Source organism: Artibeus jamaicensis, unplaced genomic scaffold (genome assembly GCF_021234435.1).
Source record: "Artibeus jamaicensis isolate MK-2021 breed Jamaican fruit bat unplaced genomic scaffold, CSHL_Jam_final scaffold_369, whole genome shotgun sequence".
NCBI lineage: Eukaryota > Metazoa > Chordata > Mammalia > Chiroptera > Phyllostomidae > Artibeus > Artibeus jamaicensis.
In genome coordinates this window covers 6762091-6776823 of record NW_026522042.1, presented here as the reverse complement: position 1 = coordinate 6776823, position 14733 = coordinate 6762091, and the positions used below count along the sequence as shown (strand labels likewise).

At 42.7% G+C, this 14733-nt stretch overlaps 1 protein-coding gene across 1 annotated transcript; it reads right to left on the bottom strand.

Moving 5' to 3' along the window:
• Positions 1-15: 15 nt before the first annotated feature.
• Positions 16-10327, bottom strand: SELENOP (selenoprotein P). Its single transcript, XM_037138510.2, has 5 exons — positions 10139-10327; positions 6590-6805; positions 5586-5798; positions 4251-4368; positions 16-1522 (listed from the first exon to the last, which is right to left on the bottom strand). The coding sequence occupies exons 2-5, from the start codon at positions 6790-6792 to the stop codon at positions 887-889; spliced, it is 1170 nt and encodes a 389-aa protein (XP_036994405.2). The 5' UTR covers positions 6793-6805; positions 10139-10327; the 3' UTR covers positions 16-886.
• Between the last annotated feature and the right edge of the window lie 4406 nt (positions 10328-14733).

Genomic DNA, 14733 nt, shown 5'->3' with positions numbered 1-14733 from the left:
AATGACAGAGACAGCTTTAAACTTTTTAAGTTGAGTTTATTGAAATAAATCCACACTTTGGCCAACTGTGTACTGCATTCTTGCTTAACAGTATTAGCCATAAAGGAATTCAGGTTCATAGGCCTTAGGTTACCTATTCAACCATCATTGACTATGGAAATACTTTCTAAGCAACCACAAGATAGACAGCATTCTTTTATCTTTCCCCATATCTCTCTCAAGACCAGCATTCTCAGGTTTTAAAGAGCGTGATATAATGCCAAGTAAAGAAAATAGATAAAGCCTTCTTTCACAGGCAATAGTAAAAGTCAAGATTTCAGTCTTAGTAAAAAAGTATAAATGGAGATTTAAAAGGTAGTCATAGCAAAATACTCATATGTTAAGTGTTTCTCGATCTTAGACAGAATTCACTTCTTCCTTTAAAGGTTTAATCAGTTAAAACTGTAAGATTAAAAAGACAAAAGTAATATTGTTTTGACAAGTAAGAAAAAATGGAAAACATGTCTTTGTTTTTCTTCCTCCATTCTAATTGCCAAGTATCCAACAGAAACCCCTAGGTCATAGTTTATGTTCCTGTTCTCATTGAGGCAAGTAGAAAGCTGGAAAAAGAAAAAGAAAGACATATTAACCAAATGTTGCAATCACCTTTCAGTTGCCCCTTAATTTAAGACAAATGGTTTGGGTCAAAATTTTCTTTGGCATATATCTTAAAATTTGGAAGCCAGCATAATAGATTTCTTCATGTTTGCACAAATCCAATTCCTAATTTTTGATCATTATTAAGTAGCTTATAAAAATGCCAAAAGTGAAAAAAAATGCCAAAAGTGAAATTGTGAGATTGACTTGGGAGTGTATCCAATTTAAATGTTTAGTTTGAAGGTCATGCTCACATTTCTGCCTTATCTTTTCAGCTTCAGATGGTGCTGGCTTCTGTGGGCTGGATCTCCTGACCCCCCTGTCAGGGGGCTAGAGGCGAACGTCACTGACAAGATTCAATGACCTTCTCCTCTGCCCACAGCCCCTGTCAGCTGCATAGAGAGGGGAGGCTTTCCTGACACTGTCAGGTGATTGCAGACCCTGTTTTTTCAAATATCAGATGCCGACAATGTCAGCATCAGCTGTTAGGAGCTAATTCTGAATCTTTGGGCAACTTTCAGAGTAATCGATTTATACATCTCCTTCCACAGGGTTTCTTTTGTGAAGAAAGTTGTAGTGGTTCACTCCCTGGCACATCACAGTTGATATGGTCACCCTGTCTTTGGGGGCCCTTGAGCTTATGGTGGTGGTGAAGGCTCAGAGAAGGGGGATGCTCAGACTCATGTGGTGCTTCTGGATGCTGATTCTCTGAGGGCTGGCCGTGCTTATCATGCGCGTGCCCATGCCTGTGGCCATGCCTGTGGCCGTGCCTGTGCCGGTGGTGGTGGTGGTGGTGGTGGTGGTGGGGCTGCAGCTCCGGGGCCTTGGTCGTTTTTCTCATGGTGGCCAAGGACACATTTTTACAGAAGTCTTCATTGTCTGGGATCTGGAACAGAGTTATCAGATGCTTATCCACACATGCACAGGTTTAGCAGAAATGCATGAAAATGATTTGTAGAGCTAATGTATGAAATTCAGCTAGTTAGGATAGAACTGCCTTTGTTTTTCTAGCATAATACTAATAAGAAAAGAATCTGGTGATAATCTTAACATCCAGACATTTTATTGAAGTTTGATTCCACCCACATCTAATTGTAAAGTGCTGTTTGTGCAAAGTTTGCACTTAAAGAATCTCCAAGCATCTTACAAATGAATTAACATTAACGCTTGGAAAGTAGACAAAATAGAGGGTAATACGATTAAAGCTCAGCAGTCCAGCTCAGCTTTATACTGGTTAAATCAGTAAGAGAATTCAGATTTTCCTTTTATCAAGAGCATTTCCTCCATCTTCAAGAACTCGAGAGGTACAGGAGGCTTAAAGCGAAAGTGAAACGCTGTGTTAATGTGACTGCAGTCGAGCTGGCCCAGAGTCACGCCCTGTGTCGGTCGGCATGCAGGGGGCCTTCGTGCCAGGTCAGGGGCACCACAAACCTAACGGGACATTCGGGGGCAAACGACTTTCTCATCGATGATCAAAAATGCCAACCAACTGCTGAAAATCAGTAGCTTTTAGTACCTCAGCCCGTGCCCAGAGACGTTCTGCACTTCACCAAACTTTGTTCACATGTGCCGACGGTAGTGCCCGCGGCTGAAGTGCAGGTCACCACCCATCCTCCACTAAGCAGGCCCTCTGGGCCTGCAGCTCACTCAAGTCTGTCTGCATTGTGTTGTGTGCTCACAAACCACAGGCTCGCAGCTCACAGACGCAGTGATGTCGTATCAACCCTCAGCCCGAAGGTGTTCGTAAATAAAGGTACAGAATCAACTTGAGAGACCAAAGACTCTCTCAGTGGTTTGGTTCGGTGTTTTAAAGGTTTTGAACGGTGATAAATTTCACTGGAATTCAGCATACAACTACTAAGTGGTACTTTTTTTTTGGTTATTTCTGAATTACTTTTGAGAAGTTAATAGTAAGTATTTGATTAAAAACGTAAACACAATTCGATTAAGTTTTTAAAACACACTGTGTAATGTTCTAAATGTTAAGTGATTGAACAAATACAAGTAACTATAGTAGTAGTATGATTAGGTTCCAGAAGCCAATATTTCACTGAGGTTACAATGTATCTTTTCACATGTTAATTTAGAATCAGAGTGTGTCCTATGAGTGTCCTGTCACCTTCTGTCCTTCTTGAACTGACAGCATTTTCAATAGTAAACTAGTGTGTCATATAATTGATAGCATCTAGGGTACAATGAAAGACTGCAATTCGATTTGGCCTATCAGATGCATATGGCATATTATTCCTTTTTACAGATGATTTGTAAATGTTGAGCATGTTTTAGGCATGTTTCTGCCTTATTTCATGTAACTGGGTTTATTTGTAACCATTAGGTATTTGCAAAAATGCCAAATACTAAAATAATCACAAAATATGGAGAATCAACATAGGTGGCATTTATTAAGCATTTAGTAAAAGTTGGACATTGAGTCAATAATTTATTTGCAATATATCAGTCTCCATATCTTGAAAGCAGAAAGCAACCCTTCTTATTGTGTAGACTAACATATAAAAAATGAAATTAGAGTAATTAACCTGTTGTACCCCATAGCAACTAAATTAATTAAATGACTCATTAAAATTTGAGATGAGCCCTGGCTGCTGTAGCTCAGTGGACTGAACATGGGCCTGTGAACTAAAGGATCGTGGTTCGATTCCCAGTCAGGGCACCCATGCCTGGGTTGCAGGCTACTTCCCAGCAGGGGATGCACAAGAGGCAACCATACATTGATATTTCTCTCCCTCTCTCCTTCCCTTCCCCTCTAAAGATAAATAAATAAAATCTTTTTAAAAAAACTTCATATTAAAAAAATTTTTGAGATGCATTTTTTTAGAGCTGGGAAAAATCTGAAGGAAGTACATCTTACAAACAAAATTCAGAATTGTTTTTAAATCTGAGTTTAAATCTTGCCAATTTGCCCATCAAGCAAACATTGTTTGGAAGTAGGTTCCTTCTTAATATGAAGGGGTAAAGTCTAGTTAATACACATTAAAATCCTTTCAGTATCTTTTTGATAATATTTAAACAGGGTGCCTCTTCTTCTGAGGAAGAAAGACTCTCATGTGAAAAATCTCAGTAACCAGTAGATTTATCTCATTTTGAAGTCGATGCAGTGACCCAATGGCAGAAGGCAGACAGTGTGAGGGCTTCACTGGACAGCCAACAGTCTGTGTCCCCGGTCCGTTAAGTATGGCCTGGGCCCCACTGCACTTCAGGCGATGCTGTGGTCCAGCTTTGCTGCCACGATGTTCTCGTGGGAACCACACTCAGGACACTACACTAACGTCACTGCATGCGGGCTGAGAACTCTGAGCACGGACACCACTGCAGCATCACTTGGTGGCAACTGAAATATGTGATCTATGTTATTTCTCATTTTCTAAAGTTCTTGCACATAAAGGTGGCAATATGATCTTGACAAGATGTTTTAAAGTATATGGTACATGACAGGAAGTGTGTGTAATTATAAAGATTACCATTGTAGGGTTTTTTTTTGGTACGACAGCAGAAACACTGATTAGCTAATTGGTTATGAAACACTAACTTATTTAGATAACTAACTCTTAAGAGATTTCCTCTTTTCTCCCAGTAAAAATAATTGAGAAAAATACCGTGAAAGAGCAGTTCCCACATTTCTCTTCGCAGTAAGTGAGCTTAATGGCCTGTTCCACGTATGAGAAACTTAGGATGGAGTAAGGCAGGCCAAGATGATACACGAGGCGGCCACATCTGGAAAAAAGGGCAAGTACAAGGTCAGCACAATGTTCTCTGTATCAGGAGCCTACTCAAGCGTGGCTGGGAACAGCACTGTGTGGGGTTAGTGGTCTGGTAACTCAGACACGGATATGCCGTCAGTCAGTCAGTGTTCTTCCTCAGGGTCTCGACAAGCCACTGGCCCTGTGCCCAGGTCAGGACAGAGCAAGACTGCAGTGGGTCTAATACCAGCGTTTAGGGATGTTATGGATGTGGCACCACCCGTGACATCGAAACTCTGTACAGTACAGTCATCGTGACTTGGTGAAATACAATTTTGTGAGTGACTCAAAAATTCTACCTGTGCTCCCACCGCTGGCACCGGCAGCTAAGCTCTGCAAATCGCAGGAGCTTTTCCTAACTGCTCTGGCAGCAGCAAGTCCGCACAGCAAGAGATCACAGCTTAGCCCAAGAGTCCTAGAGTCTTGGCCAGTAGCCCATTTCCTTAAAAATATATCCCATGCAACACAAAGAAAGAACACTGGCACTCTCAGAAAAACACCTTGACCATATTTTGGGCAACTGTATGGTGTATACACCCAGTATATATGGTTGTGTGATCTCAAAGGGTTACACTTTTCAGCTGGTTAAATTAGAACTTCGTGATCCTAAAAAACGACACTGATACTAAAAACATTTACAGTAAGAGCACGGAAGGCTTACACCTCGGTTGAGTCTGAAGAGCTAAAGGAAAATGGAGCACCCACGAGGAATGTTGATAATACCGAGTAATGGAGGCTCCCTAAATATAAACATTTTCTTTTTCATGCAATCAAAATAGCCATTGTACTGGTTATACCTAAATAATTAACACACTTTATAGTTCAGGAATTCAGGTATATAACCTTAAAATTATTCATTAGAAATAAGCAAATGGCCTGCAAAATGTGGTTGTTCCCCAGCAAATTCTTAGATTAGAATTGTGTGTGATATATAAACGGACACTTATTTTTGTTAAACCAGAACACCAGTTTACAGGGGAAAGTATGGTCAATCTTCTTTATTTCCTACTGAAATGGCAAATTCTTTTATGTGAAAGAAAGTGATTTCAAAAATACTTAAACCAAACATTTCAATTCACTTTGAAACAGTATTTGGTAATAAAATCAAAGCAGGTGTCTTATCTTAAATCACTTGCTATTAAACACAAAGCAGGTGTATTCGAATTTCTGCTGGGGTGCGTGTGTACACACCTGTCATATATGAGGAAGTCATCTTTGCTTCCATCTACGAGAGTCCAGACATCTGTTTGGTTTTCTTCTTGTTGATAAACAGGAATATGCTCTGAAACCTTCTTTTTAAGATACACATATTTTGATTGAGAAGAGAGTCCTTGATGATTAACAATAACATAGGAGATATTAGCAAAGCCTTCTTTCTCCAGTTTTACTCGCAGGTCTTCCAGACTAAAATAGTTGGGAAAAATACCAAAAAATGAATAATCTTACTTAATTTTGTTAGTGGCTTCTCTCTTTCTCCTCTTTGTTTTCTGCATGAACCTCTCTACTTTTACATACTCACACCCATTCATCTTTCTGTTTTTGTAAAGGACTAAAACTTTTATCGTTTCATTATTTATTGAGCCCTTGTGCTCTGTGAAAACCTTATGCTAAATGCCTGCACAGACATCAGCTCATTTAGTTCTCTAATTAATTGTCTGACGTGTGTATGTTTAAATCCATCTCCCAGTTACAGAGAATTCTACCCAGTAAATATCTGGCAAATAACCCAGCAAATATTTTTTTCACATATTAGCTATATGTATTTAACAAGTTTATATAAATTAAATATAAATACATATATTTGTTACATAACCCAAGACCTCCGTGTCAGGTCTAGTGCTCTCTCCCCCCTGCACAGCACGTGTCTTCGTGTGCTATGTTGAAATAGCTGATGCACTTGCAGGGGCACATTTTAGAACATTTTATTGCACAATACATATTTAGTAGGACATTATGAAACACAGGTCTGTGAAAAGAAGAAAAAGATTTCCTAGTCCCGGGAAGACCACTGTAAACATTTTGGTGTGTATCTTCCTAGTCTTTTTTCTTCTAAGATGTTCTATCCAAAGATGTGTAGTTTTTCCAAAACTGTGATTCCCTAAATACATCTTTTCTATTTGATTTAAATTTTATGTACACAGGTACTTAATAGCATTTCGCTGAGGGAATCCTAGACCACAGAAAGGCCGTCTTACCTGGATGCCTGCGTAATGCAGAAGGATCAGCTGGCTTGGAGAAGGGCAACCACGGTGACTGAGCCGAGGGAGTTGAGCATCGGGTCCTGATCCCCGATGCTCCAGGCTGGAGGCTCCTTACAGAAGGAGCTCTGCCCTTGGCTCCCCGCTCCCGCCCAGGGCAGGAGGCAGAGAGCCAGGGCAAACCCGAGGCCACTCCACATGGCTGGGGCTGTCCTGCAAGAGAGGAAAGCTTTCTGTCACCATCAGTGGTGTCACAGTCATACCTAGGAATGTCTGTAAATCCAGCAGGTATAATTCTCCTCCCTGTAAATACCAAGCCGTGGATCCTGTCTCCATGGTGTTGGCCCCATGACAATGGACCTCCACACACCAAATACTCCTTTAAAGGTGGAAAGGGCAGCCAGAGGCAACGTAGTCCTCAGAGCAGCTCTTAACAGTGCAGCTCAGAGAGACACTCCGGTAAGTGCACTGCAGATCTGCCTGTACAGAAAGCAAGGACTTCTCTAGGAGGCCACACATACTTAAGAAAACTTGACACCGTGGCGGCTATAACTAAGTGGTGTACTGCAAACATGATTTGATTTTTGAGATGTGCCAAGTTCTGATTGCTTCTTTCCATCCTTCACCAATCTAGGCAAAGGGAGGGGGAGTAGGGGACTCTGCATGGAAATGAAAAGACTTGGGGTGGAAAGAGAACCCAGGAAAAGAGGCAGCAGCAGCAGGGCAGTCCACTAACCCGAAGGTGGCCTGCGTGAGCCCTTAGCTCTTCAGGTTCAAACCTTCTGCACTTACAAATCTCTTGGGCATAGCTCCCTACGGTTGGTCCTGTTTTTTAAAGTCTAGTGCTCTGCCCAAGTAAAGGATCAGAATCTCTTCGGCTATAAAACTACTTGCCCAAATACCACCACCACATCCAGGGTAAATGTGGACCAATGCAAAGAGCCTTACCAAGGAGAAATGCTACATATCCACAACCCCTGTATTATTTAAGACTCAGGGAAATTCGCAATCAGTCTATTGGCCACCAGTGCTTTCTGGAAGTTCCTGTCACTAGGTGGTGACTAGGTGGCGTATTCTTGGGGGGTGGGGAACACAAGCCTCTGAGTAGGAAAGTTAAACCTGACCAGAAATATTCCCCAAACTGGGGCTAGCTGTCTCAACAGACAGCCGCAAATAAAACAGGTACACTGCAGACAGGTAGCAAAAAAGGAACACATTCAGCTGAGATGAGCAGAGAAAGAAAAATCCACATGGATGACTTATCAGGCTTATTTTGATGTAAGACTCTGAAGAAGGGTATCAGGACAAAATTCCAGAGCTAGGAAGTTGGCATCTTTTCGGGCACTGATGTGGAATAAAAAAACAAAACCACCTTCTATTTAAGGGTTGGGGTGACAGGAAGCTAATGATAAGTTTCCAAAAGTGAGCCCAGAATTAAGAGGGTAGTAGGCTAACACCAGATTGATTTTGACTCTAATGTACGGCCAGATATAGACGGGGCTTTATAAAATCTGGTGATCTGCCATGGTATTTACCACCACAAAATTCCTACTTACATATCGTGCTCAGAGCCTGACTAAACAGAAGGGGGTTGGTTAAGAGAGGGGAAGTGAAATAATTTATTAAGGCCATCTCAACTATTATAATATTTTTTAAATCCTAATATTTAAAAAAGGAAAAGATAGCTCTAGGTGAAATCTAGGGATTTTTTTGCAGTTTTTAAAAAAATTTTAAGTATTTTTGTTGATTATGCTATTACAGTTTTCCCAATTTTTTTCTTCCCTTTATCCCCTCCACCCTGCACCACCCAACCTCCAACATTCCTCCTCCCCAGGAATTTCTTTAGTATTTGTATTGATGATAATAATTATCCTTATTTAGCTACCATTTATTCAGCATTTATAAAACTATATGCAAATGGTACTAAGCAATTTTTCCTATCATGTCAGTTAATTCTAACAACTATGTGAGCATTATCCTCTTTTGCAGATGAGCGCACTATGGCTAAGAGAGAACTCAGGCATCTTGTCAAAGTAAGTCCACACAAACAGTAAATCACAACGGAAGCTGGATTCAAACCAGCTCTGCTCATTCCAAAACATGACCTCTTTGCCACTGTGATATATTTGTTTTTAGAGAGCGGGGAAGGGAGAAAGAGAGGGAGGAAAACATCAGTGTGTGGTTGCTCCTCACACGCCCCCCACTGGGGACCTGGCCCCCAACCCAGGCACATGCCCTGACTGGAAATCGAGCTGGCGACCCTTTGGTTGGCAGGCTGGTGCTCAATCCACTGAGCCACACCAGCCAGGGCCGTATCAGTAGGTTTTATTCATATGGGTCACCTGTAATAACTATAGTGGTCTGAGGCTTTGTTTGTTTGTCTATGCCCTAGCATAGCAGAGAAAGCAGTACAATCATTCAGTCTGCCTTATCTCTTACTGAAGTGGCTACATTTAGCCCTAATTTCTAGAATGTAAGTTCAGTAATTGTAAAACTGTCAGCATAAATTCAGCACTTGGTACTCTCAGTTTGCCATACAGCGTAATGTTCCAAATGGCTAAATAGTGAAAAGGCTATTTCACTCCTTTCCCTCATTTCTTTCTTCAATGGAAAAATAAACGATAACAGATTTTTCCTCTGTTGTTGTAACCAGCCCGCTGTTAGCTGTGTTTATTTAAGGTCATTTTATTTGTGTATAATAGACTTTTGAGTATAATGACAGCTGTCAGCTCCATAAAAGTAATGAAGATAAACAGCAGATCCAATGACACTCAGAAAGTACAAATTTCACCAATCTCACCACTTTTCAATCACAAAACCCAGATTTGCTGGCCACATCCAAACCTACATTGTTTAAAATTCCCTGCTTAAAAGCAGGCTGCACAGAACCTTTTCTCCAGCCTCTTCCCTTGAACTTCGAGGGTCCTTCCTCATCCACCCAGAAGTGCCCCCTTGCCCCTTAAACTGCAAAACTCTGCACTTAAATCCCAGCACACCCGATTTTGACACGGGCTGTAACTCTTTCAGGGGTGACCATTTCTGCACAGTTGGGCCAAACCTGCTCTCCCTTTTAATTTTTTTCTGACACTGCTCACAATACCCCTGGACATTTCTGCATCCCTGTAGATGGCCATATTTCATCTCTACTCTTCAAACCCACGGGCTGCCTTTGCCCTCGAGTTCTCTCTGCGTCTCGACGGGAAGTCGGTGGGCTTGACCATTCGTTACTGCCATGTAACATCACACCTTTTTGCAGAGAGTCAAAGTGTTCAATGTCTCCAGCCTCCCCTGCTCCCAACTTCCAGCTCAGCTGTGCGGAGGGCAGGGCAGAAATCGGCCAGACTATCGGTCTGGTCCCTGCACAACCGCACCTGCCACACCCAATTTTACAGGACGTTTGTTCACTTTCTTCTGCACCAGTTTTATCTCCTTTACCTACTTCTTTTAAAATCCATTCTCAAAGGAAAGAAACTCTTTAACGGACTCAAAATCATTCCCCGAACTCGAAGAGAATCAAGAGCTGGGAAACACGAAGTTCCTACTCACTCTGCAAGGGCCCCTTCGGACCAGGCAGCTTCCTCTCCGCTCAGCAACTGCGCACTGCAAAGAGTGGCCCGGAGCTTCGATATTTATAGTCCTGTTGTTTACCTCCGCCCAGCTGCAGTCCGGAGTCCAGTGCTCCCTGGGCTGTGACCTTGTAACCAGGCAAACCCCTGAACTGACTGGGACAATCCACAGAAAAGAGAGGAGCGCTAGGGGAGGTAGTTTCTGACAATTACTGACCTACTGCTCGTCCTTTTTAGTCACCCCAGTACCTAGGATTTAATGGTACAGTCGGGGGCGGGAGGAAGGGTTAAGGGGAAAGAGGGCGGTCAAGGCATGTTTTTGCAAACTAGAACAGGGAAAAACATTTGCTGAGCCAGCAAATTAAGCTGCTGCTTTAAAAAAAAAAAAAAGAACTTTTTTCCCCTTTTGCTTTGTAGCAGCCAAGCCTGACTCCAGCTGTACTGGGCGTACTTTCTCAGAAAAACCACCCACTGAGTGAAACCATTGTAGCCTCCTGCTGTTCTTCACCGGCTGCGATTGTTTGGCTGTGTTTAAAACCCTTGCTCTTTTCTTTTTCATTTAAGAAAAAGAACAAGGAACGAGGCCTCCTACCTGAGGGAAACCAAGCCTCATTTCATTTTCACAAAAGTCCTATTCCCTAGAGGACCTGTGTGTCCCCCAGAATTTTTTTCTATCTAATGTAACATCTTTACAAATGTAACTTTTTAAAAAAATAAAAGGTAGTAGTGACAATAGCTGGACATGGAAAAAGGGATAGACATTTCAGAACATGCAGATACAATGGGAAATCCCCCCTCTTTCAGAAAGGGGTGAATTCTCTCCACCAGCCTGCGAGTGAGCCGGAGCCGCCTGCAGGGGGTAAGGCAAGAGTAGTGACAAATGGGGGAGTCCCTGGGTGGCTGGCGATGCTGTTCCAGTCAGCCCTGCTTCTCACTGCCTTCGTTTTTGCCCACAGACCCCGGTGATGGCGGTGCGTTGGGAAGGGTTGCACATGGTGCAGGAAGTGAGAAGGAGGTTCAGATATTATCATCCCTGTAAAGGAACTCACCATTGAAGTAGCAGCTTTGACATTTGGAAGACAGCTGCTTTACTCCCAGTAAGCAGGAGCCCTGTGGGTCCCAAATCCCATGGAGAACCCAGTTAAATGCTTCGTTTCTCCCCAGGAAAAAAAAAATGTACCTATATACATACTTGCTTTTCAAAAGAATCTTGTGCAAAATTTTTGTAAAAAGCACATTTTTCCTCCTGTGGTTCATCTTCTTGACAAATCAAAATAGTCACATTATGTCTGTCTGCAGCAGGAAAAAAGTCGTTTGGCCATCACTCCTCCCCCTACATGGGGCCTAGCCGCTGCCTCCTACCCAGAGGGGTTCTCTCCCAGCGCAGCCAGGAGTGTGTGTGTCTAAGCCCCCCAGGTGGCAAGAGGGGAAGATGGGAGCTTGTGGTGTTTGAAGGGAATCCATTCTTAGCAGCCTCTCCTGGGCCGGGCAACCAGGGAGCAGCCAGCATTTCTAAGACAGCACGGTTTTCAAACAAACCTTTACTGGGTGTTAAATCAAATTACATTGCATGAAAGAAAATCAAATGAACACTTATGAGGTGTTAATGCTAGGCACAATGCTGAATTCCCTTGCTTTCCAGGATCTCAAAATCTAATAGGGGAGACCAAACAAGGAAACAGAAATATGCGCTGCAAAGTGGGAAGGGGTATCATCTCCAAGGTCCTCAGACCCTTGGAAATGAACACAGGAGTATTCCATCTGGCCCGAAGACAAGGCCAGCAGGGCGGGTTAGCCACGCTCCAGCAAATTCACAGGCTCTTTATCTTGGGCTTTACCCTCTAGCTTCAGAGTTCCTGCAAGTCTGAGCACAGCACTGTCTAGAGAGCTGTCCTCTTTCCGTTTGTGTGAATGATTAAAATCCCGACAGACAGGTCGCTGTAGCCGCTGCCACGCATTCCAACCTGACTGTTGAGGTCGAATGTTATCTTAATGACCTCATCTTTTACGGCCTCCAACCCTGGAGCCAAGAGTCTCTTCCTTCACACTGTCTCATTCTTCCACCTCCTTCTCGTTTCTCCCTGGGATGTTTACGACTGTGTTGAATTCATGTTTTTAATAAGCGTGCCTAACTTTTTATGGGTCTAAGGTAGTTAGTTTCCTTGGAGAATAGGCCCCTATAACTCTGAGTCCATGGTGACCTTCAAAAAAAGAAGGGCTATGAACTGTGATTTCGTAAACCAGTTATTGGCTGTAGCAGGGCGTGGCATGACATGGCATCAGTCCATAGGCACTTCTAACACCCACATCTAAAATATTAGAAGGTGAAAAAGTGTTGCTGCTCCATGAGGGGCCCGTGTGAAATACTGAGCCCTTAGTTTGATTGCTAGGTGGTATCTCACAGGCGAAGGGAAAGGAAGACTTTCCCGCTCCCTTGGACTTGCCTTTGGACCTGAGTTATTCCTCCTTCCCTTGCATGTGTACAAGAAGGTGCTCTAGGCCTCATCCTTGGCATTGTAGCAAGTGTAATATTTGGGGGCATCCACGTTGAAAGATACACGAGAGGTGTCTATGGAAAACAAGACCTTTTCCAAGTGAGCAGGATAAGTGAGAACAATGGCCAGAGGAAGGCTTGCGAACAGCAGCTTGGACTTGATAAGGACTGGCGGAATCCTCTGAGACTCCTGAGAAACTGAACTATGCTTTGAAGGATGCTTTTCTCCGGGCTCACCAGCTCACAGATCTGAAGACTGTTTGATAGATCAAACATGAGCCCAGTTAAGCAGGGAGCAACGTACCGGGCTGAGCACACTGGAGAGGAACAAACATCAGAAGAATGTTTGCTCAAAATAGGATGTTGCTAATTTTTTTTTAAAGGAAACATGTCCAACGCTAGTGCCCCCAGCTCCTCCTGGGACACAGTGTTGACAGCAACATGCGAGAAGCACGTGGGGACATCAGCTGACCCCCAACAACATTAATCCCCTGAATTACCGAAACACCCACATTAAGAGAGTATATTGTCTGTGCTCTGGCCTGTAGCAAAATCTGGTGCACCTGTAAGTACCTTAATTATTTGCTAATTGGTTGAAGAATTTTGACAGTTTTTTTAAAACAGGCGTTAGTTCTTTAAAACAATGACATTAATATTAATGATTTTTAAAATGTTCATTTGAAAAACTAAAGCATAAAATACTTCAAGTAGTTTTTAAGTATTTTAATTAACACTGAATTGTTAACAATATATTTGAAAAACTATATACTCTTAAACATTGGTGTTCTATTCATTTATTTTTAACTTGTCTTTAAAAATATCAATACCAAGTGAATAAAACAACTATGGGACATTTACACAACAGAGTACTACTCAGCTGTAGAAAAAGAAGAAAATTTTACCCTTGGCAACAGCATGAATTGACCTGGAGAACATTATGCTAAGTGAAATAAACCAGTCGGAGAAAGACAAATACCATATGATTTCACTCATGTGGAATCTAATGAACAAACTGAAGTAACAAGCAACAGAGACAGACGCACAGATAGAGAGCAGGATGACAGCTACAGGAGCGGGAGGGTAGTGGGTGGAGGGATTGAGCAAAAAGGAAAAAAGACTCAAGGGCATGGACAACAGTGTGGTGATTGTGGGGGGAGAGAGGGGTACAAGGGGACTAAATGGCACTGGAAAAAATACGATAAAAAAGAAAAATATCAGTACCAGAGTTTCTCATTGGTGTTTTTTTTAAATTTTTTTTATTGATTATGCTGTTACATTTGTTCTATTCCCCCCTTCATTCCCCTCCACCGTACCCCCCCATCCCCACCATTACCCTCCCTTTAGTTTAATACCATGTGTCTCAAGTCCTTTAGATTCTATATTTCCCATGCTATTCTTGCCCCCCCATCTATTTTCTATCTACTGTCTATGCTACTTATTTTCTGTACCTTCTCCCCCCATCTCCTCCTCCCACTCCCCTGTTGCTAACCCTCCTTGAGATCTTCATTTCTATGTTTCCACTCCTGATCTAGCTGTCCTTTTAGTTTGCTTTCGTTTTAGGTGTGGTTGTTAATAACTGTGAGTTCATTGGTGTTTTAGCCTCGAAGAAGCACCTTCGCATGTATTGGAGCTGCGTCCCCCTGACGCTTCGTAGCTGCATCCAACTCAAACGTGCACAGCTGTGTGCGCGGAGGGCGGCGAAGGGGGGGTGGCTCACTTAGTCACGTGCGGCCACGCCAGACGGAGAGGAGAGAACGTGGGACGGCAGTGGCGTCCTGACTTGTGCCGTCTGCCCATCTCTGCAGGTGAGCTGGGTCCCAGTCTTCGTGGAGGAAGAAGCAAATTATGTCGTAGTTAACTAGCACTCGAACTAAATTAAATGTGTGGCTGTGACGAAGGACTCCTTATGCGGACTTAATGACTTTTAGAAAACTGTTTTCCCAGAAAGAGTATTTCTGGCAGACTCCATGCCGTTGTTACGATTGGTATTTGGAGTGGATTTTATGGAATTTCTCCCTCAGTGTCTTATCTAGTTTTCCCAGCATCTGGAGTGAAATGCATTTATTTCATTCTTGTGCCTA